The following is a 21,505-nucleotide window of genomic DNA, read 5'->3' as shown; positions in this document are numbered from 1 at the left end:
AAAAAAAATTAGGTAATTTTAAATCAACGCTGGGTGTAAGGAGGGGGGATTCGTTAGTTTGGGGAATCAGGCAAGATCTCCCTAGAGATATGAAATGTGCACAGCAACGTGACTATCAAGAGAAGACCCTAAGAAGAGCAGTCCAGGCAGAAGGGGGAGCTTGTGCAGAAACCCAAAGAGCCTTGCGGCCCCACGTTCATGAGTCCGGGAGGCTCAGTTTCCCCATCTGCAGAGTTCTAGGCTGGAACATTAACGATAACTTTAATATGTGCTAGCACGTTACAGTTTAGAAAGTGTTTTCATGTGCTATTTCAAAACCCTTAGAAACCTTTCCCTCAGAACTTTTGTGATTGGAAGGAAGGAATGGAGGGAGAAAAGGGCAAAGAAAGAATGGGGGTACACGGCCCCAACACAGGGCTGGAGTCTCTCTCCTAACAGACGCTCAAATGCCCCCATCCCATCCTCCAGTTGACTCTTCTTGCCTGAACTTGTTGGGTCGGCCAGTCCCATGGGATGCACTCTCGCCAAAGGACAGGTGCTGGGAAACGGCCATTTCATGGCCCACCACCAAAGAGCGCTAAGGGCAGGCATTCTTATCCCCACTTTGCAGATGATGAAACCAAGGCAAATTTGACGAGTGAAAGAAAGTCCTTTCCGGGGAATTCTGTACTTGTTCAGTGACCATTTAGTTAACCAGCGTGCCTCTCTCCACCGTCGCCACTGCGGGGGCACCCAGGACCTCCAGGGATGTTCATTCCCCGGGGATCGCCTAATCGTCTGGCCTGGCCCTGCAAGTCCAAGGATGGCCAATAGATGGCAGGAGAGGAGCAGCCAGGGACCGACACTGAGGCCTCCCCAAGCCCTCCCCAGGCCCTGAGGCACCCTTCTGCCTTTGCTTAGCAGGCCCTGGGTGCCACAAAGGAGGTCTGAAAGACATTGGTTCCCCGCCTCCGCTCCAAAACAGCATTCTATTTTTTATGAGTTGGATTTTTTTAAACATCAAGACGCAGGCTTCTCCTCCCTTCCCTGCACACAAACTCAGCGTCTGAGCAGGCAGGGAAGCTATGCTCACCCCGCCCCCACTCACTGCACCCCACTGCCCCCCACTGCCCTGGCTCAAAGAGTCTGTGGGCTTTAGAGCAAGGGATGTGGAAGTGGATGGAAGTGCAGTCCGCATAGGCCCATTCTCCCGCCCCTGTCTGTTATGGCTCATCTTCCTCTTCCCCAGGTCACAGGTGGATCCAGGCAGACAGCCCAGGTGCTCCCTCCCAGCCTGGCTAAAGTGTGGGCATTAGCAATGGCACAGGCCAGCTCTGCATTCTGCCTCTATCACCTCCAGCTGGGTGGCCGTGGGCAAGGAACATGAGCTCCAGTGTCTACCTGCACATCTAGCCTTATAGAAATTACCCTCTTCTACAACCGTGTCCTGAAGACTGAATGAGAGACCGTGTGTCCCCCGTCTGTCTGCCTGCCTGCATTGCGTCTTACCTCTTTCCACCTCAGAATGAGCCTCTTATGAAGCCTCTGGTCTCACGAATAGTCTCGTGAAGTCAAACCTGCCAGGAACTCTCCTGTTTACAGCCCTCCAGCGGCCTCCCAGTGCATCCAGGATGAAGTCCAACCTTTCTCTTTGCCTTTAAGGCCCTCATGACCCGACTCCTATTATCTCTGATCACTAACACCCGCAGTCCCAAAGCTCACTGTCAGTCTCGTCAACTGCCTTGACGGCCGTGACCCTTCCCCCACACCTGTGTCTACGTTCATGCTGCATCTCTGCCCGAAATGTCCTCTTGTACCCTGTCTCCGTGGTGAACGTCTAGCTGTCTTCGACACTCAAAATGACCTCTGCAGGCAGAACTGACTTCTCCCGACTAGGGACCCACCAGACTCTGTACACAGGGGTTCGTGGATTAGTTACAGTCTGTTCACCTGCTAAACTGCAAGTGTTTGTGTGTGTGTGTGTGTGTGTGTGTGTATACATGCGCACGTGCGTGTGTATACGTGAGTTATCCTGGGGAAAGAGTCTCTAGCTTCTAATAGGAGATCTCAAAGGATCGACTCCATGACCCAAAAGGTTATGAAGAAGCTATTTTTCTTGAGACAAACCATAAGAGACTCTTAAGTCTAGGAAACAAAATGAGGGTTGCTGGAGGGGAGGGGGGTGGCGGGATGGGGTAACAGGGTGATGGACATTAAGGAGAGCGCTTGGGTGTCAAATAAGACTGATGAATCACTGACCTCTACCTCTGAAACCAATAATATACTGTATGTTAAATAATTGAATTTAAATAAAATGTTTTAAAAAGCAGTTATTTTTCTTGATCTGGGTGCTGGTCACTGAGCTGGACACTCATCCTGTACTTTTCTGGGTGCATACTATACATCAATAAAAAGTTTAAGAAAGGTTAAGCAGCAGCAGAGTGGGCCAGACTTCTCTCATAACATCCCTACTTTGTCACACTCTGATGACGTTTCCCTTTTTTTCTTGACCACAAAGGCCTCCAGGGCAGGGACTGCGCCATCTTTATGTCCTCCAGGCCTGGGGCAGGGCTCCATCCCACCCAGCCTGCCCTGCCAACACTTACTACAGATCAAGGCCACAGCCATCCGCAGCAGCTTGAATTGACACTTCATGCCTGACCAGTTCTGGGGGAAAAGGAGAAAGTGCCATTAGTTCCAGATCTGACCACTCTTCTACGGATGTATCTCACTTCAGAAAACCTAACATTGGGGCACCTGGGTGGCTCAGTCTGACTCTTGGCTTCAGGGCTCAGGTCATGACCTCAATGGTCTTGAGATCAAGCCCCTTATTGGGGCTCTCGGCCCAGCAGGGAGTCTGATTAAAGATTCTCTCCCTCTGTCCCTCCCTCGGCTGGTGCTTGCGCGCTCGCTCTCTCTCTCTCTCAAATAAATAAATAAATCTTAAAAAATTAAGTCTTGAATGAGGCAGTTGTGAGCAGATCACACCAGCATGAGATTTCAAACAATGGTGAATTTATTACTGTCATAAAAGCGCTTAAGCTGGAGTAAAGCAGGAAGAGAATCCAGATCTAGGGAGATGAGGGCCCTGTCCCCTCAACTTGGGCAGACAACCCCTGAGAACTGCAGTGATTGCTGGGTCCCACGTTTGCAGAAGGGATGCAGGGCAGCAAACCAAGCAAAGTCAAAGCAGAACCGTCAGGATGATAAAAGAAATCAAAATCCGGCCTATGAGAAATGGATGGAGAGAAGACCTGGGGGTCAAGTTCACTGTTGTCAAGTATCAAATGAGTCACAGTAAGGCAGGGCACATTCAGTGTAACCTGTAATCGGAAGACTCCATAAGACTCCATAGATTAAAACTTCAGGGACTTTTTTAAGCTCTGGATGTTTCCATTTCTAATAAGTCGATGGAACATTCCATCTTGGGGGATCGTGAGTTTCCCATCACTGAGAGGTTCAAACAGGGGCTTGACATCCTTTGGAGGGGATGCTCTACAGAATCAGGCATTGGAAAAGGGGGACTTCAAACAAATCCCTCTTTCCCCTGAGAATCTCAGAACACTCTGAACCTCCAAAGCAGATAAACAGAGTACAATTATTCACCTTACAAAAGGATTTTTCACTTTACAAAAGACTTCGCCACGGGATTCCTTTGAGGGGCTCTCCCACAGCGCATTCAAAGCACCATCCCATTTATACAGATACACGCACACACAGAAACGAGTCTGGAATCTTCCTGGAATACATCAGCCCTCGGGAAGGAGGCAACTGCGTACAGCCAGGGGCTTCTGTTGCCTCCCACACACCCACTCTGCCTTTGCCACCTGGCCCAGGCCCAGCTAAGGGTGCATCTCGCACTCCTTTGATGTTGGGGGAACACGTGTTAAACGTGACCAGGGGCCCTGAGCCCTGGCTCACACAATAATGTTTATGAAGCTTCGGTGGAGTGATCAAGATGCAGGGGAACCGCCAAAAAGAGGGTGAAATCCTGCAGGAGGCATTTGGCGTCCCGAGCATCGCCTCCCTTTCCCCTAGTATTCGCCAGCAAGCCCTCGTCACAAAAGGTGAGGTGATCGACACGCAGCCCCTCTTCAGGTGGGGAAGTCTCATCTTTGCTTGCCGACATGTCCTGTGCTAAGAAGCAGATGGTGGGCAACGTTGTCACCTGCTGGTGGCTGCCCACAGAGAAGCCCCACCAGAAGACAGGGAGCAAAACGGGTTGGTGGCCTCCACTGGATCTGGTAACCCAATCGAACCCAGCTCGGCTGGCTGATGGTCCTGCAGGAGGAAACCCTGGGATGGGCAGGTGCTTAGGAGTCACCTGACGGACTGTCTCCTCCCGAAGGGCGACACCTACTGCCCAGCTGCTGACAAAATGGCCCTCCCACCATGGGCAGCCCTGTGAAGGGGCTCTAACCACTGAAAAATTCTTCCTGCTACCGTCCGGCCAGGCTTTGCCTCCCTGTGATGTCCACCCACGGATCCTAAGTCTCCCCTCAAAGTGACACCCGTGTTCACAGCAGCATGATTCACAATAACCAAAAGAGGTGGAAGCAAACCAGTGTCCATGGACGGGTGAATGGAGCTACAAGGGAATATCATGCTCTTTAAAAGGAAGGAAATTCTAACATGTTGTAACGAACGAACCTTGAAGACATCATGCTAAGTGAAATAAGCCAGTCCCAAAAGGACAAATACTGTCTGTATGAGCCCACTTCTATGAGACACCTAGAGTGGTCGAATTCATAGAGAAAATAAGTAGAACGGTGTTTGCCAGGGGCTGGGGGAGGGAGGGACGGGGAGTTGTTTAGTAGATACAGAGCTTCAGTTTTGCAAGATGAAGAGTTCTAGAGATAGATGGTAGTGATGATTGCCCGACCAGCGAGAATGTACTTGACACTACTAAACTGGATACTTAAAAATGGTTAAGATGGTAAATTTTAGGCTTCATGGTATATTTTACCACCATTAAAAACAAACGTGATACAGAACACTTCCAATATTCCTTTTCCTCATAAAAACCCTCTGAATGAACATCTTACCTAAAGACAGTGTCTCTTTCACTGTGTTCTGAGTGATAATATCAGGTAAAGTCAGTCTAGAATATATTGGCCACTCTGTCCTTCAGCTGAGGTCCATGCATGCCCCCTTCAGGCCCTATCTGGGGTCTGTCTTCAAAAGTACCCTCCAGTGCTCGCTTCGGCAGCACACATACTAAAATTGGAACGATACAGAGAAGATTAGCATGGCCCCTGTGCAAGGATGACACACAAATTCGGGAAGCGTTCCATACTTTTGAGATGATGGACTCTGAAAAACAAACGGAGGGTTCTAGAGGGGGGGGGTGGGGGGATGGGTCAGCCTGGTGATGGGTATTAAAGAGGGCACGTTCTGCGTGGAGCACTGGGTGTTATATGCAAACAATGAATCATGGAACACTACATCAAAAACTAATGATGTAATGTATGGTGATTAACATAACAAATAAAAAAAAGAAAAAAAGTACCCTCCATATCTTTGGTCTGGCAAGGCCATTGGTGATGTGACTCAGAACTCCTTTTTGGCTGGTGTCTTCATTTGTAAATCTGGGGTACCATTAGAGCCTATCTCAATTACCTACCTCACTGGGTTGTGAAAGTAAAATGAATTCATATGAGTAAAGCACTAAGAACACCGCCTGGCAATGTGGTAAGCATCATGTAAGTGTCTGATACGATCATCGAGACCTGAGGAAAAGACAGTGGATTTGCCCTGCACAGCACCTTTAAAACTTCTGAATGACCTTGGACTAGCCGGGCAGCTCCAGCCTCCCCAGACTCCCCAGCCTCCCCAGGCCAGCTCCCTTTAGAATCGCTGCATGGCCCCCGAAGGCATTGGAACTGGCCAGGTTGATCCAGTTACATCTCCAACCCTACACTTTGGGGAAGAAGAAACTGAGAGTCAGTCCAGGAGGGCTGGTTCAAGGTTAGAGTAAGTTAACGATGAGTCCAGGGCTCTGTCTGTCCCACTTCGGAGACAGGGTCACATTCTGTCTGTTCCTGCTGGCCGCTCCAGTTGCCCCCAAAGCTGAGCGAACGTGGATCAATGACTTGTCTCACAGCACTGAGGGGTTCAACTACAGTCACCCCTTCCCACCAGCTGCTTCATTTTCCCGACCCATTATTCCCTCCAACAAAATGCGCTGCAGTGAAACAATAAGAGGAAAGAGAAAGAATGTCCCCATAGCCAGCACTGCTGCTATAAATGTGGAAACAGCTGCAGCTCCAGGGAACACACATCTTTTGCAGGCCTTTTTTGTGTTTTTCTCTCCCAGAGCCTTGCAGGGTGAGAAAGAACCCACCCTCAGCAAACGAGGTGGTGACCAGTCCCCTTGGCATCTCATTCACCAGTTAAGAGCACAGAGGTTGAAACCCAGGTTGGGGCTTGATGGTTTTACATATCCTGGTAGAAACGACTTCCTGAAAACCCAGCACAAGGAAAGGGAAAGCATGACACAGATAAATTAGGGAGCAATTACTTGTCCTACGAGAGGATTTTTATTAATAAAATGAGCCTTACAACATAGAGATCTCGGGTGTCTTTTAGACAACAGTGTTTCTTTGTGCTTTGACAATATGGTCCTGTTGCAAAAACTGAGATCTCAAACACTTTTTAGGGAAACATCCATCGTACGGAGTGAAGTGTAAGTAAACATCTTGTATATTTAATAATGGAACGCTGGCCTGTGGGCCCCAGCAAAAAGCAATTTATAAATTATTCAATTATGTGTATCTTTATACTTCTAGCATTTTTTTAATATATTATTTATTTATTTAAGAGACAGCATGAGCACGGGTGGGAGTGGGGGGTCATGGGCAGAGGGAGAGGGAGAAGCAGGCTTCCTGCTGAGCAGGGAGCCCAACGCGGGACTCGATCTCAGGACCCTGGGATCATGCACTGAGCTGAAGGCAGACACTTAACTTACTGAGCCACCCAGGTGCCCCTACTTCTAGCATTTAAACTAACAAGTCTTTTTTTTTTTTAAGATTTTTTTTTTTTTAATTTATGTATTTCTTTGTCAGAGAGAGCGAGCAAGTGAGAGCGCACAAGCAGGGGGAGGGGCAGAGGGAGAAGCAGGCTCCCCGCTGAGCAGGGAGCCCGATGCAGGACTCGATCCCAAGACCCTGGGATCATGCCCTGAGCCAAAGGCAGACACTTAACCGACTGAGCCACCCAGGCATCCCTAAACTAACAAGTCTTGATTGCAGGTCTTCTATGCCATCCAGTTCTTTTGTTGAAATATTTTCTGAACTTAATCCCTTGATATAAACTGCAAGCTTTTTGGAACTCAAAGTGGTTTTGGGTTTTTTTTTTAAGATTTTATTTTTAAGTAATCTCTACGACCAACGTGGGGCTCGAACTCACAAACCCAAGATCAAAGGTGGCATGCTCCACAGACTGAGCCAGCCAAGTATCCCTGGAACTCAGAATATTTTTATGAAAAATAAGACATGCTTTCATTTAAGGCAGAATCTCTCACTGAAACAGTCCTGATAATAGAAGTGTTCAACACTTTTCTATTTTGTATCTGAAGTAAAAAGGATGCATTTTTCTCATTGTTCTCTGCAGATAACAGGCAAAATGGATAAATATAAAAAAATTACATGTATTCGAGGATATATAAACACACTCACACATACACACACATAAACACGTGTGCACACACTGGATCCCCCAGCTGTGTGGTGATTCGCCACGTGGAAAGCATTTTTCCATCCACCCTTTTCCTGTCTTTCTCACAAATACCTTGTAGACAAGGGGTTGCAGATGAGAGAGCAGAGGCTCTTAAGATGGTGACACCAGGACTCAAATCCAGATTTTCTGACTGTCTTGCTCTTTTCTCCTATCTGTTCTGACAAGGCGCTTTATTGCGCACACACGCAGAGCGAATCTTCATGTGGCAATTTAAAATACTAGTGTATCTAGTAGACGGAACCACATGAAACTGCCAATGTTTGCTTCTTGACGAAATGGCCATCTTATAGGGTTTGTCCTAACGCATCTCTGAAGCGCCGGGCTCTGAGCTACTGTGGGTAAAGGCGGCCTCTTGTTGAAAGGAAACCAGTCTTTCTAACGAGAACATGAGGTATTTATTTTCCCCATCAAATAAGCACCACACAACTTTCTAGGGAAAGGCTACCACGACGTCATGCTCCGGGGACTGCAAAGCTCCCAGGGGGCCAGGGAAAGCTGTGTCCTTCTAGAAGGGCAATGGGCTCTCTGGTGGGACTGCTCATCTCCACCGCCACAGGCCATGGGCTACTTGCCGGAAAGAAGCATAAACTGGAACAAGACGGCATTCACCCCTCCCTCCTCAACCGCCACCCCACACCCCAACGGTTCTTGGGGTGCTCTGGCCTCACCGCGGGAACTTGGGGGGCCTCGGGGCTGTTTCCCATGCAGCAGGGAAGGGCGTGGAAACCGGGCATCTTATGAACTCGCGTCTGTTTCTCTCCGTTGTGCTGTTCGTACACACACACACACACACACACACACACACACACACACACACCCACACACACACACACACACCTTAGGGGGAAGGAGGGTTTGTTAGCAGTTCGGGCCCCTACAGAAAGGAACTGGGGCAGGGGGAGGGGGGGCGGCGGAGATGGAATTCAGGGAAAGAGCTGTGTCTGGGGAAAGCTGTAGCACTGATACAGAATGACCCATTTAAAAGGGCCATGCGAGGCAGCCCCGTGCTGCCAGGTTCCTCAGCAGACCGGCCGCGCATGTCTGCACACGCATGTGTAAGCGCACGTGTGCGCGCACACTCACACGAGCTTTCCCACACCTGCTGGCTTTCTCCAGGTGCTCACACGAAGTTGCCAAAATTCAGACAAGTAGCAAGTGCTGTCAGTGTCTGTCTGTCCGTCTCTCCCCTCCCCCCTTTTTTTCTTTCCCTCCTGTCCCTCTCTCTCTTTCTCTCTCTCTCTCAATGTACAAAGGGGACTTTGATGAAAAGAAAAGGGATGGTGTGTTGGGCCGGCAGGTGACAGTGGCAATAATAAAGAAGAAACGGGAGAATTCAGGAACTCCGGGCTGTTGTAACTGAGCATTCACACATCCGCCACGTGGGTGAAGACAGTGACGGAGGAGGGAGGTGAGAACAGGAGGACCCCGGCGGGAAGCTACGCCTTTTCTAGACACTGTTCATTCCTTCCTTCCTTCCTTCCTTCAAAATGTAGTCGGGGAGGGGGAGGGGGCACCTGGCTGGCTCAGTCAGTAGAGCGTGTGACTCTTGATCTCGGGGTTGTGAGTTCGAGCCCCATGCTGGGTGCAGAGATTGTTTAAAATAAAAAAATTCAGTCGGCACCAGCTGCCATTTGTCCGGCCCTGTGCCAGGTACTGGGGATGAGTAAAAAACCTGGACCCCGCCTAAAGGCCCCCTCCTTCCAACGGCCTCCAAAACAAGGACTTTGGCCTCCTCTTGGGACTACTAAACCGATTCCAATTTCTCGCCTTGAAGATTCTGTCTCTATTCTGAGTCCACTCTGGCCTCTTCTGGGAGGAGTAGGGAGTTAACATTTATACGGAGTGGTTATATCTTCGCTTTATCTCCTTTATCACACATATCATCCCATTTCACAGATGTAGAAACTGAGGTATAGCACAGTTAAGTAATTTGCCCAAGATCCCTCTTTAGGAAGCAGGTAGCCAGGATTCAGATCTAGGCTGACTGGCTCCAGAGAGCCTGTGCTCTTTAACCATTACCCTAGAATGCCTTTCAGGAAAAGGCAAAGAAGAACATGGGAAAGGAAGGGCAGTGTACCACCACTGTGAGAGGTTGGTGTAAGGAAATGACACTTGAATCATTGTCAGGAGCTGTGGGTTCAAGTCCCGATTTTGCCACTAGGGGTCAAGGATTGTAACATTTTTTTAAAGTGCTTTTTTTTTTTTTTTTTTTTTAAGTAGGCTCCACGCCCAGCATGGAGCCCAATGCGGGACTTGAATTCACGACCCCGAGATCAAGATCTGAGCTGAGATCAAGTGTTGGACGCTTAGGGGCACCTGGGTGGCTCAGTCAGTTGAGCATCTGCCTTTGGCTCAGGTCACGATCTCAGGGTCCTGGGATCCAGCCTCTGGGATCAAGCCCTGCATCAGGCTCCCTGCTCAGCAGGGAGTCTGCCTCTCCCTCTCCCTCTGCCTCTTGTCCCCGCTTGTGCTCTCTCTCTCAAATAAATAAAATCTTAAAGAGAAAAAAAAAAAGAGTTGCAGGCATCCCCGTCTCCTTTTTTTTTTTTTAAGTAAACTCTAGGCCCAAAGTGGGGCTTGAGCTCATGACCCCAAGATCAAGAGTCACGTGTTCTTCCAACTGAGCCAACCAGGAGCCCTACTGCAACATTTTCTAAAGTCAAGTGGGAAAGGGATAGAATTAGGGAAATGGGTAACTTCATAGCCAAGAAGAAAAAACCAAGAATCATATAGGGAAGGGCCCCATTTGAAATGAGCCTGCAGAAAGTGAGGAGCGTCTGTGAGCCCTACCATCAGCCAGGTCTGCCTGGCATTTCCGGGTCTGAGCTGGAGAGTAGACAAGGACTGAGGTGCAGAGGGGACGCCAAGACAGGCCTGTTGGGACAGGAGGTGCTCACCATCACGATGTTGGCCAGGTGGGCAGAGACGAGCGCATACACTCCTCCAGAGGAGCCCACGACCGGTGCAGTCATGTCAGCCACAGACACTGCCAAGGACCCTGGTACAGAGAGAGATCGGGAATTCAAGGATGCTGGAGTGAGCTCCCCGCCCCTGCCCCAGGCCCTAGTATCCAGCAGCCTTGGGGGTAAGACCCTAGAGCAAAAGGTTCCATCTCCTCTTGGCCTTCATCCCATGTTGTCCTGGAGCCCCCTAGAGGCCTAATTTATGGCTGAAAGAACCATTTGATTCAAACTTCTTTTATAGGAGACCCAGTGGAGGGGGGGGGATCACCTGCCTGTCAGAGCAGCCTCTGCCTCACCTGGTGTCATCTCAGGGTTTAGGGCAATAAGAAATAATAGCAGAGGGGCGCCTGGGTGGCTCAGACGGCTAAGCGGCTGCTTCCGGCTCAGGCCATGATCCCGGGGTCCTGGGATCGAGTCCCGCATCAGGCTCCCTGCTCAGGGGTAAGTCTGCTTCTCCATCTGCCTGCCGCTCCCCCTGCTTGTGTGCTCTCTCTCTCAAATAAATAAATAAAATCTTTTTAAAAAGATCAAGAAATAGTAGAAGCAGAAGTAGTGCATGGGCACCATGCATCACACACTGGCCGCGTGCTTTACGTACATGGTCCCATTTAATCCTTTGAGGACAGAGACGGTGGCCACACCACAGAGGTGAGGAGACTGAGCCCAGAGTCACTCAGTAGGAAGGGCTGGAACCAGGATGTGAGTCCAGCTTTGTGGCACAAGGCCCGTGCTCTTGGCCTCGACAGCAGCCACTCCCCAGACTGGTACAGAGGTCAACATCCATCCTCCACCATCGCTCGCTCTGCTCACCGGCGTCTAGAAACCTGCTTGGCATCACCTCCAACCTCCCTCCAGCCAAGTGAAAGAGTGAAATTACCAAAGGCCAACAGGATCTCCGGAGCAGGGTGGGGGCTGTTCTCTGGAGGAAAAATGTCCTTGAAAAGTCCCAGGGAAGGGAGAGAGATGATGTCATACCCTCTGGGGGAAAAGAAGGGTGTAGACTTTTGGTCTGGGGGATGACAAACTTTTGTGCTGGATGGGAAACCGAGCAGAGAGGAGAAGGGAAATGTATTGTTCTGGTCTCATTTAAGTGGGATCAATGCTTTGGCTTCCAGGGAAGGACACGGGAGACTAAAAATAACTGGGAGGTAGAGCCCAGGGCTCCGAGGCTGAGAGGTGGCCGGCCTGGGTGAGTGTGCAGAAACCACCACTGGAAAATGCCCGCAGGCTCAAGAGCCAATTAGCCTCTGCCTGGGTGGAGACAGGAGGGACCGGCCCAAGGCCAAACTCTGCAGGTTCTACAGAGGTGGGGGGTCTGCTACTTAGGCGGGGGCTGGGCCAAGGCCAGGAGCCAGAGCACCTGACACCCCTGAGCATGGAGAACCCCCATAACATCATCCACTTTCTCTCCCCTACCAGCCCCCTTGGACTTCTCTCAGGGCTCCGTGGCTCACTGAGATCCTTCAAGTAAGAGATAGCCACAGCAAATTCTGGGTCTCAAGGGGGATGTGATCTCCCAGGAAAAAGCATTGCCATGAACGGGGAGCTCCCAAGTCCTTCTCCCCTCCCAGGGTAACTATAAATCTTTCTTCTCCCCTTTCATGCCTTCCCTCTGGCTTTAATTAGGTATTGATCTATTGTCAGATAACTTTTTTTTTTTTTAACTGCCTAGCCAAGGGGTCAGCCATATATAACAGAAAAAAAAAAAAATCCCAGGATGGCAAACAGGCAGGCGGTGGGATCTGCATGACAAAGGATTCCCACGCTCTCCCGGAGGCCCGCACAGCAAGGAAAGCTGCATTGCAGGGCTGCGGAGGGCTGGCTGCCCGAGCAGCTCATTAATTACCGCGTGGACAGAGGAAGCCCCAGCCTCCCCGGGCTGGCCTCTTTCCTCTAGCAGGTCCCACCAAACCCGCCCAGCTTCTGCTCGCCCAGCCTCCCAGGTGCGATGGAATCCACGTACCGTCCAGGGTCCAGCCTCCCCACACTGACCCTTCTCTCGCCCTACCCATGGGTAGAAGTCCCCGACCCCTCAGGGGTCAGTTTGGGATTGTGGCGGGAGTCTGGAATGGGGGCGTGACTGGCTAGTCGTGTGACCTTGGGCACAGCCCCTGAATTCTTTGGGCTTCAGCTTTCACATCTGTGAAATCAAGAGGTCTAAGGCTTTTCAACTTCTAAGCAGCAGAAACCCTCTTTTCAAAGGAAACTTTACCCACACCCCTACCCCACGGAGCAGAGCACAGGGAGCCTATGGCTAAAGGGGGGTGGGGCCTGGGGAGTCAAATTTGCCACCCACCAGAGGGGACCTCAAGAGTTCCTTCCGGATCACAGATTCAATCACCTGAATCTTGGCCTGAGATCCAAGATCCGAGGTTTGGATCCTGGTTCTAGAATCCTGGAGGTAACAATCTGGACTCACCGGTCCTCCACGTGTGGTGGAAAGACTTTCCTCAAGAGGCTGCAGTTTAGCCCTGGACTAGAGGGAGCTGGGAAAGGTCAAATACAAGCATGGGCATGTGTGCCTATCAATAGAGTAATAAAGGCCACCCCTGGGGGCAGGAAGCCTGGGCCAAGCAGGATTCCTGACAAGCTGTTTGGAAACTAACCTAACGGGTGACAGCTCCATAAGGCCAGTATGAATTCCCCAGAGGTCATGGGGACAGAATGGCAAGCTGGAGGGACACACACATCTCTGCACAGCAGCAGGCCCAAGGACTAGTTCCAGTCGGGGCTGTGAACTTTCTCAAAAAAATTCTGGGTCCACACCGGCATGCAGATAAATTGGAGACTTTATCATCATGCACAGCTGCGATAATTTTAGCCTGAAATATTTAAAGCAGGTGTTTTCCAACGTCTCCCTTGGCCATTAAAAAAGAAAAAAAAAATCCCAATAAAAATCAGCAGAACATCTACCTTTAAGCAATATAACTTTATTTATGTATGTATTCTTCCATTTGTTCTACAAATATTTGTTGCTTAACATATGCCAAACCCTGTGTTAGGCTCTGGGGAGGCACACGTGGCTTATAATCTACATAATCTATAAGAAGAGCTTGCCGAAGAGCTTAAAATACTGGCTTTTACAGTATCTAAAATTTCAGCCATGGATTTGTTAGCTAGAAGCAAGAGACGCATTGGCCTCAAGCACTGGGCAGAGGAAGGATTTCCACTCACTTCTAGTACTTCTTAGTCCTTCTGAGAAAATTGAGCAAGTCATTTCACCTCTCGGAACCTCTTATAAAATGGGGGTGACAGTACCCACCTCGTAAGACTTGGTGAATTCAGGACACAATGTGCAAGAATCCCCTACGGCGCCTGGCAGACGTTAGCTGCCATTGCTACAAATTGTGACGGACTTGCCTTTGGAGCTTTTTCACCGGGCAGGAACTAAAGGGCAGGGCCCGATGTCTATTAAGACCTCCCGGGCGCCTGGGTGGCTCAGATGGTTAAGCGTCTGCCTTCGGCTCAGGTCGTGACCCCAGGGTCCTGGGATCGAGTCCCATGTCGGGCTCCCTGCTCCTTGGGAGCCTGCTTCTCCCTCTGCCTCTCTCTCTCTGTCTTTCATGAATAAATAAATAAAATTTAAAAAAAAAAACCTCCCTGGGTTTCTGACAATGAATTATCTGCGCAAAGGAAAAGGCCTGCTTTTTGGTTCTCACTGCATATGGCAGTGGTTTGAAGCAAGCTTTTGGGGTCGGGTGGCCTGGGTCTGGGGCCAGCTCCACCATGTACAACTGAGTCTCCTTGGGCAAGTTGCTGAGGCATGCTAAGTCTTGGGTTCTGTACCTGTGACAAGTGGAAAGTGCTAGTACCTGCCTTAGGAAGGCAGGCCCTTCCTAACTACTGGGTATCCAGTCAGGACCCGGCTGTCTGTGAATGGGGCCCCTTCTCGGACTTGGGATTCACACAGAGTAGAGAGGGAGGAAGGGGTACAGGCAGATCCATCAACTCGATCCTGGAGATCAATGACATGATATACGGCGACCAGAGTGCCCTCTCTAAATCAATGCCTCCGAGAGAATAGTACACGTTATTTGCTTTATGAGACAGCCCCACACTCTGCTGGTTAGTTGGCAAGCTCCCCCCTTCCGTCGGTGCACCATCCCCCTCTGCACTGGTGTCACTGGGAAGTGTCACCAGCGCAGCCTCCCTGCTGAGTGTCATCTGGTTTGGGTGAGGCCTGAGTCATCTTGAATCTGATTTCTGTCTTCTGGGTTATTGGCACTCCCTTCCAATTGACTACTAACTGCAAGTGTTATGAGTGTCTTTCCTGTTCCTCGCTATTAACCATCTGGGTCTCTGGGTATCTAGGTAGAGAAAATGTGGCTATAAATCTCAAGATGTCAAGACTTGGGGGGGGTGCGTGGGTGGCTGAGTAAGTCTGGCACAGAGCTCCTCATTAGACCTTTTGTTCAAGGATGTGGAAGGTACTGGATGCCGGGAGAAGCTCGTGGGGGTGCTGTCCGTGGGGGTGCTGTCCAAGGTGGCCAAGTTTTCAACCCTCAGCCTACAGAGAAATGAAGAAGCTGTGGGGCCAATCTCCCACGCTGAGGGTTCCTGAACTAGCAGACCAGCCTTGCATGGGTGGGTGGGGTGGGACCCTTCCCTCTCAGATTCTTGAAGCCACATCAGTTACTCCCAGTGTCCCTGTGTGCCTGTGGTTTACAAGGTCAACGGTGCCCTGCCCTCCTGATGACAATTTTAATGCCACTCAGAAAGGATTAAGATCTTACTTAAACACACACACAAAGCTCCCTTGGGCACAGCTGTCAAGGTGAAGGGCTGAGGCGGCAAACCTTGTAAAAAGAAAAAGAAAAAAAAAGCCAGCTATATAAACTTGGAAACATCACGAGGGAGATCCCTCTGTTCAGAAACCTGGTTGGTGCAGACTTTTCCTGCAGAAATGCAGCCTGCTCTCCCCAGCTCACCCCAGCCTGCCTCACCTCCACTGGGGAGGGAGAGGGGGAGTCCTGCTGGCCATAGGGCGCCCTTCCCATCCTCAAGGTCAGGGTCCTCCGCCGTGTGAGCAGAGTCAGCGGGGCCCCAGTCTCCTTCAGCTTGCATGGGTGCTCACCACGTCTCAGGCCAGACTGTTTCCTGTCAGCAGTGGGTCAATCAGGAGGGCAGGCGCTGGCCTGGCTGGGGAGGGACCTGGGCCCGCCCACACCTTGGATGTCCCTGCAGGAATCTCACCGCGCCCAGCATGGTTTACACGGCCCTCTTATTCCGCTTGTCATCTCCCTCTTGCCCTCCTAACCCCCTACAGGCAAATCTGATTAGTTCCTTCCTAAAACCTAATAGGGCCAAGAGAGGTTAAGGAATTTCCCCAAGCTCACACAGCTTCAACATGGCAGCATAAAGACGGAAAGTCTCCTCCCCTTGCCATTACATGCCTCTCCCTGTGGATGGTAGGCCCCTTTCCAGCCCCCCTGGGGCGGTGGCGAGATTGGCCTGGAGGACAGCCCTAATAGTTAGGAGCCTTGGGGATGGGGTCTGGTGTCCCTGGAAGCCTGGGACTTGCCCAGTCCCATGGGGTCTCCTGGCCGCCTTGGGGAAGTTTACCTCTGTGGATTCGTGGCCCACCTGCCTACCTGCCACAACACCAGCCACGTAGACAAGCCCAATACGGGTTGCTCCATGCACCATCTCCAAGGGCACCCCCACGAGGAGCTGCAGCACCACGTTAAGTCCCAGGTGTTCTATCCTGTATAGAAAGACCACACTCCATCATTCATTCAGCAAACACTGTATGCCAAGATGCAGGGGATCCAGCAGTGAATTATACCTGCTTTGAGGAGCTCATGGTCTGGGTTGGGAGTGGGGGCAGGAATTACAATGCAGACAGATCATCTTGGAAAGAGCATACCTTGCCTGCCACCTGGGACAGGAACGGTGCGGGGCCTGGGCAGCGTTTGGCAATGTCTGCACCTGCCATAGTGAAGAGGGCGGCTAACTGTGGTAGAGATCCAGCAAATCCATCAGCTGACACATGAGAAGCCAAGGCTTGGAGAGGGGCACTGCCCGGCTTAAAGTCACACAGCTCAGGTTCCTGATGTGCAGAATCTGCTCCACTCACCAGGCTACAAGGGTGCTGGGGCTCACTATTGTATGTGTAAGAGAAAAATGTTTTCAGGGTGCCTGGGTGGGTCAGTCGGTTAAGTGTCTGCCTTCGGCTCAGATCATGATCCCAGAGTCCTGGGATCGAGCCCAGCATCCGGCTCCCTGCTCTGCGGGGAGCCTGCTTCTCCCTCTCTGTTTGACCCTCCCCCTGCTTGTGCTCTCTCGCTCTCTCTCTCTCAAATAAAGTCTTAAAAAAAAAAAAAAAGGAAAGATGTTTTCCAAACAAAAGCAAGCATTAGTGGGGTGCCTGGGTGGCTCAGATGGTTAAGTGTCTGCCTTCAGCTCAGGTCATGATCCCAGGGTCCTGGGATCGAGTCCCACACAGGGCTCCCTGCTTAGCGGGGAGCCTGCTTCTCCCTCTGCCTCTCTCTCTTATGAATAAATAAAATCATTAAAACAAACAAACAAACAAAAGCAAGCATTAGAGGAATCTCTTAGAACTGAATAATTCTTTTTTTTTTTTAAGATTTTATTTATTTGACAGAGAAAGAGAGAGAGGGAGCAAGCACAAGCAGGGGGAGCAGGAGAGGGAGAAGCAGGCTCCCCGCTGAGCAGGGAGCCCAACGCTGGGCTCAATCCCCGGACCCTGGGATCATGACCTGAGTTGAAGGCAGACACTTAACTGACTGAGCCACCCAGACGCCCCCAGAACTTAAAGAGTTCAAAGTTATCCCTTAAGATCTCACAGGGGAAGCTTCTCCTTCCTGGTGTGAGAAGGAACACTCTGTACTCCCAAACTCCCAGGGATGGCTTTTCTTACTCTGTGAATATTTCCCTTTTTATACTATCATACACCTGTGACCAGATCTTGTTGCTAAATGGTGTCTAGCTGAGTGCACCTGTTACTAGAAAAAACTGTAACATTACTATCACTACATCAAATTATGTGCTTTCAAGCTTACAAAACACTTTAACATCCATTATCTCATTTAAACTGAGCCTACAGCATCTGCACAGCTTCCTGGGGATGGTTAAGTTATAGGGTAATAGAGCACATCATGGGGGGGCCCTGGCCTGGGTCACAGCCCTGGCCCTGGTTGGCAAGGCCCTGCCTGGAGGCCAACTGCTGTGCCGCTCAGGTCCGCGTGGGCACCTGCCTGCCCGGGAGAGCACCTGCAAGGTAGCTCAGACAGATGGGGCTCTGTCCTAAACTCCCACCATGCCTGGAGTTTTCTAGCCCACACCGACTGTGCCAAAGGGTTAGAAGCGTCAGACAAATGCCTTGGAAAGGAGTTGGACGGTACCATCAGACTCAGTCCTTGGTTTACAGATGAGAGCCCGAGACTAGAAGACGCCAAGAGAGGGCTCCTGCCTCCCAAGCCGAGCTCCTTCCTCTCTACCACACTGATTTCTGGATTCACCAGTCCACAGTGGGCCTCCCGGTCATAGGTCACCTTGCTGGGCTCGCCCCACATGCTGGCCAACCATCCCTACCTCCTGTCTGCTGCAGCACCGTCCACCCTCCCTCAAAAATCACACACCAGGAGGCTCCTCCCAGGGTTCCCCCAGGCAGGCACTGCCCCATCAGAAGCACCAGCCAGAGAAAGGCCAGAGGCCACCCCTATGGGCCTCGGCTAAGAGCCTCTGTGCCCTATCCACTTTGGCCTCCAGGCTTTTAGTTCCCAGAGGCAGGGAATGGACAAGGAGGCTTTGGAGGCTTTGTGCATGCTTGTTCCTCACCCCAGAGGCTCAGGGAAGGCCAGAGGGCAGTCCCAGAAACAAGACAGGCAGTTCCATCCCATGTGCAGTCAGAGGCTGGGCAGCCTGGGCAGGGAAGCCTCCTTCCCCCCACCAGTTCCTTGGTTCATAAGAAGACCAATGCATGATGCGCCGCCTCGTTCTGCTCCTTGGTCCTGTGAGAGCAAAGCCTCAGACACGGCAGGCAAAGCGTCAGCCTGTGCGAACCATCCCCTCTCTGGCTCAGAGTGGAGCCAGCCATGGGTAACCACTGACATGCCTGTTCACCCCAAAACTCCTCTTCAGTAAGTGCAGCCAATTAGGGATTGGCACCTGTGCTGCTTTGGAGGCTCCTCAGCAGGAGGGTAGGCTCACAGTGTGGCTCCCTCTTGGCCATTGTGGGTCTTTCTACTAAGGAATGGGAATAATGGAGCCACAGGGACCAGAACGATCCTCTTCCCATTTCCAACCCCAGGGACAAGCACCCCCAGAACTTTTCCCAGGCGAACAGTGAGCCCTTTCGCTTCTCTCTGCAGAGGCCATAGAAGACACAACAAAGGTCTGGGTGTCTGGCTACTCAGCTTTCCCAACTCAGTGTTTTTACTGTAGAAAAACAGTCTCCAGTCAAGAGGGGACTGGGACCCAGGTGGTCACCTGGCCAGACAGTAGGTCCTTATCATGGGGTAGGAGGCACCCGTGAGAACTGACTGTATTCCAGCCCCCAAAGAGGCCACATATCTGTCAACAGAAACTACCAGTATTGCTAGAATTCCTCAAAAAGACTCTCACCACCTATGGAGACCACCTTGGGAAAAAGGCACTTTCAAGAAATTTGTCCTTTATTTCACTTAGGGACACACACACACACACACACACACACACACACACACAGAGTTCGTGGACAATGAACTTGGTTGCTAACCACACTTCCCTTTTTGCCTTGGCCACTAGGAAGCTCAGAGCAAACTTATAACCTACATTTATACTGCTCTCACTGTGGGCTTACATTGAGCATTTTCATCCGTCCATTTCCCCCTTCCCACACGCTGTCAATAAGTAACACATATATTTTGGTATTAGATAAAGGAGTCACCTCAAATGCTGTGTCCAGGCAGATAAGAATAAACTAAAACAACATGTATTTCAATCTAGGCTCTCTGGACCTCCTATTTTCCCACGGGCACTCTGGCCAGAGCGAAAGAAGGCAGGTACCCACCCCGCATGCATGAAGATGTACGTCAGGTAGCGCCACGCCTGTGCTCGGAGCTGCGGGTGGTAAACCAGGGAGTTCTTCAGGTACCGCGGATGGGTCACCTGCAGCACGAATTGGTCCAGCGACACTCCATTGTAGAGGAAAAAGGCAACCTGGATGGAAACACAGGACGGCGAGGGCCTGTTACGGACGCCAGACTGCCCACGAGCCCTCTGGCGCTGACTAACCCTTGGGATCCCTACTGGAAGTTGTCCCCTTTCCTCCTCAGAGAATGAGGGACACCTGTACAGCCAGCGTCCAGCCTAGCTTTCAACCACCTCTCCCCGCACTTCTCTTTGATTATTTTGGTTTTGGGTTGTTTTTGTTTTTTTTTTAAAGATTTTATTTATTTATGTGACAGAGAGCACAAGCAGGGGGGCAGGGGGAGCGGCAGGCAGAGGGAGAGGCAGAGGGAGAAGCAGGCTTCCTTGCTGAGCCCGATTCGGGGCTCGATCCCAGGACCCTGGGGTCATGACCTGAGCAAAAGAAGATGCTTAACTGACTGAGCCACCCAGGCATCCCTCTGTTTGGTTATTTTGTATTAAATGGTCACAGCATGGTCACAGGGGCTGGGCCCACACCTCCTCAAGTGCTAGGCAGGAAGGGCTCAGAGGGTTTTAAACTAATTGCAGTGGGGTGCCTGGGTGACTCAGTCGGTTGAGCGTCAGACTCTAGGTTTTGGCTCAGGTCATGGTCTCGTGGTCATGGGATCGAGCTCCACGTTGGGTTCTGTGCTCAGCAGGGAGTCTGCTTCAGATTCTCTCTCCCTCTCCCTCCCCGCGCTTGCTGTCTCTCTCTCTCTGCTCTCCCTTGCTCTCAAATAAATAAATAAAATCTTTTTAAAAACCCGAACGAATTGCAGTAATAACTTACATACTCATTTGGGAGAAGAGGCAATGCCACATAAGTAGATTTTTTTAAACTGTGGCAAAATACACAAGAAAAAATTTCCCATCTGTATCAGTTTTAAATGTACAGCTCAGTGGCATTCAGTATATTTATGTTGTTGCACCAGCTACAGAAGTCTTCTCATCTTGTAAAACTGAAACTCTGTCTCCATTCAACACCAACTCCCCACTCTCCTCTCCCCCAGCCCTGGCAACCACCATTCTACCTCCTGTCTCTATGAACTTAACTCCCCTGGGCGCCTCATCCAAGAGGACTCACACAGTGTCTATCTTTTCGTGGCTGGCTTATTTCACTTAGCATCGTGTCCTCAAGGTCCACTCATGTTATAGCACGTACCCGGATTTCCTTCCTTTTTAAGGCTGAATACTATTCCACTGAATTTACAGAGCACAGTTTGTTACCCATTCATCCATTCATTCAACACTTGGGTTACTTCCACATTTTAGCTATTGTGAATAATGCTGCCATGGAGACAGGTATACCAATATCTCTTTGAGTCCCTGCTTTTGATGTTTTTCAGGTATATACCCAGAAGTGGGGTTGCTGGATCATATGGTAGTTCTGTTTAATTTTCTGAGGAACCTCCATACTGTTTCCAGTAATGGCTGCACCAGTTTGCATTCCCACCCACAGTGCACCAGGGCTCCCATTTCTCTGCCTCCTCACCAACACTCCACATGAGCTGATTTCTGCAGATGACTGAAGCATCCTTGTTTACCCCAAAAAGGTGTTGTTGTTTTTTTTTTTCTAGACTCTTTCTAAAATGCATCATTCAGGGGCGCTTGGGTGGCTCAGTCAGTTAAGCATCCAGCTCTTGATTTCGGCTCGGGTAATGGTCTCGGGGTCATGAGATCGAGCCCCGCATTAG

General features: G+C 50.6%; 1 protein-coding gene and 1 non-coding gene across 4 annotated transcripts in view; one reads left to right on the top strand and one right to left on the bottom strand.

Moving 5' to 3' along the window:
• The window catches only part of RHBDL3 (rhomboid like 3), a 48,867-nt gene that overhangs the window by 3,944 nt on the left and 23,418 nt on the right, over positions 1-21,505 (bottom strand). For all 3 annotated transcript variants that reach the window (XM_027568590.2, XM_027568591.2, XM_027568592.2), the window contains 4 exons: positions 19,693-19,841; positions 16,271-16,383; positions 10,614-10,714; positions 2,586-2,646 (listed from right to left, as the gene is read on the bottom strand). In XM_027568590.2, coding sequence (XP_027424391.1) covers positions 2,586-2,646; positions 10,614-10,714; positions 16,271-16,383; positions 19,693-19,841 — 424 coding nt within the window. The remainder of the gene's footprint in view (positions 1-2,585; positions 2,647-10,613; positions 10,715-16,270; positions 16,384-19,692; positions 19,842-21,505) is intronic.
• Positions 5,173-5,279, top strand: LOC113908418. The gene has a single exon (XR_003515483.1). It is a non-coding gene; the product is annotated as a U6 spliceosomal RNA (small nuclear RNA).

This window comes from Zalophus californianus, chromosome 16 (genome assembly GCF_009762305.2).
Source record: "Zalophus californianus isolate mZalCal1 chromosome 16, mZalCal1.pri.v2, whole genome shotgun sequence".
In the NCBI taxonomy this organism is placed as follows: domain Eukaryota; kingdom Metazoa; phylum Chordata; class Mammalia; order Carnivora; family Otariidae; genus Zalophus; species Zalophus californianus.
Note: the sequence above shows the minus strand (reverse complement) of the source record. Positions and strands in the feature narration are given on the sequence as shown.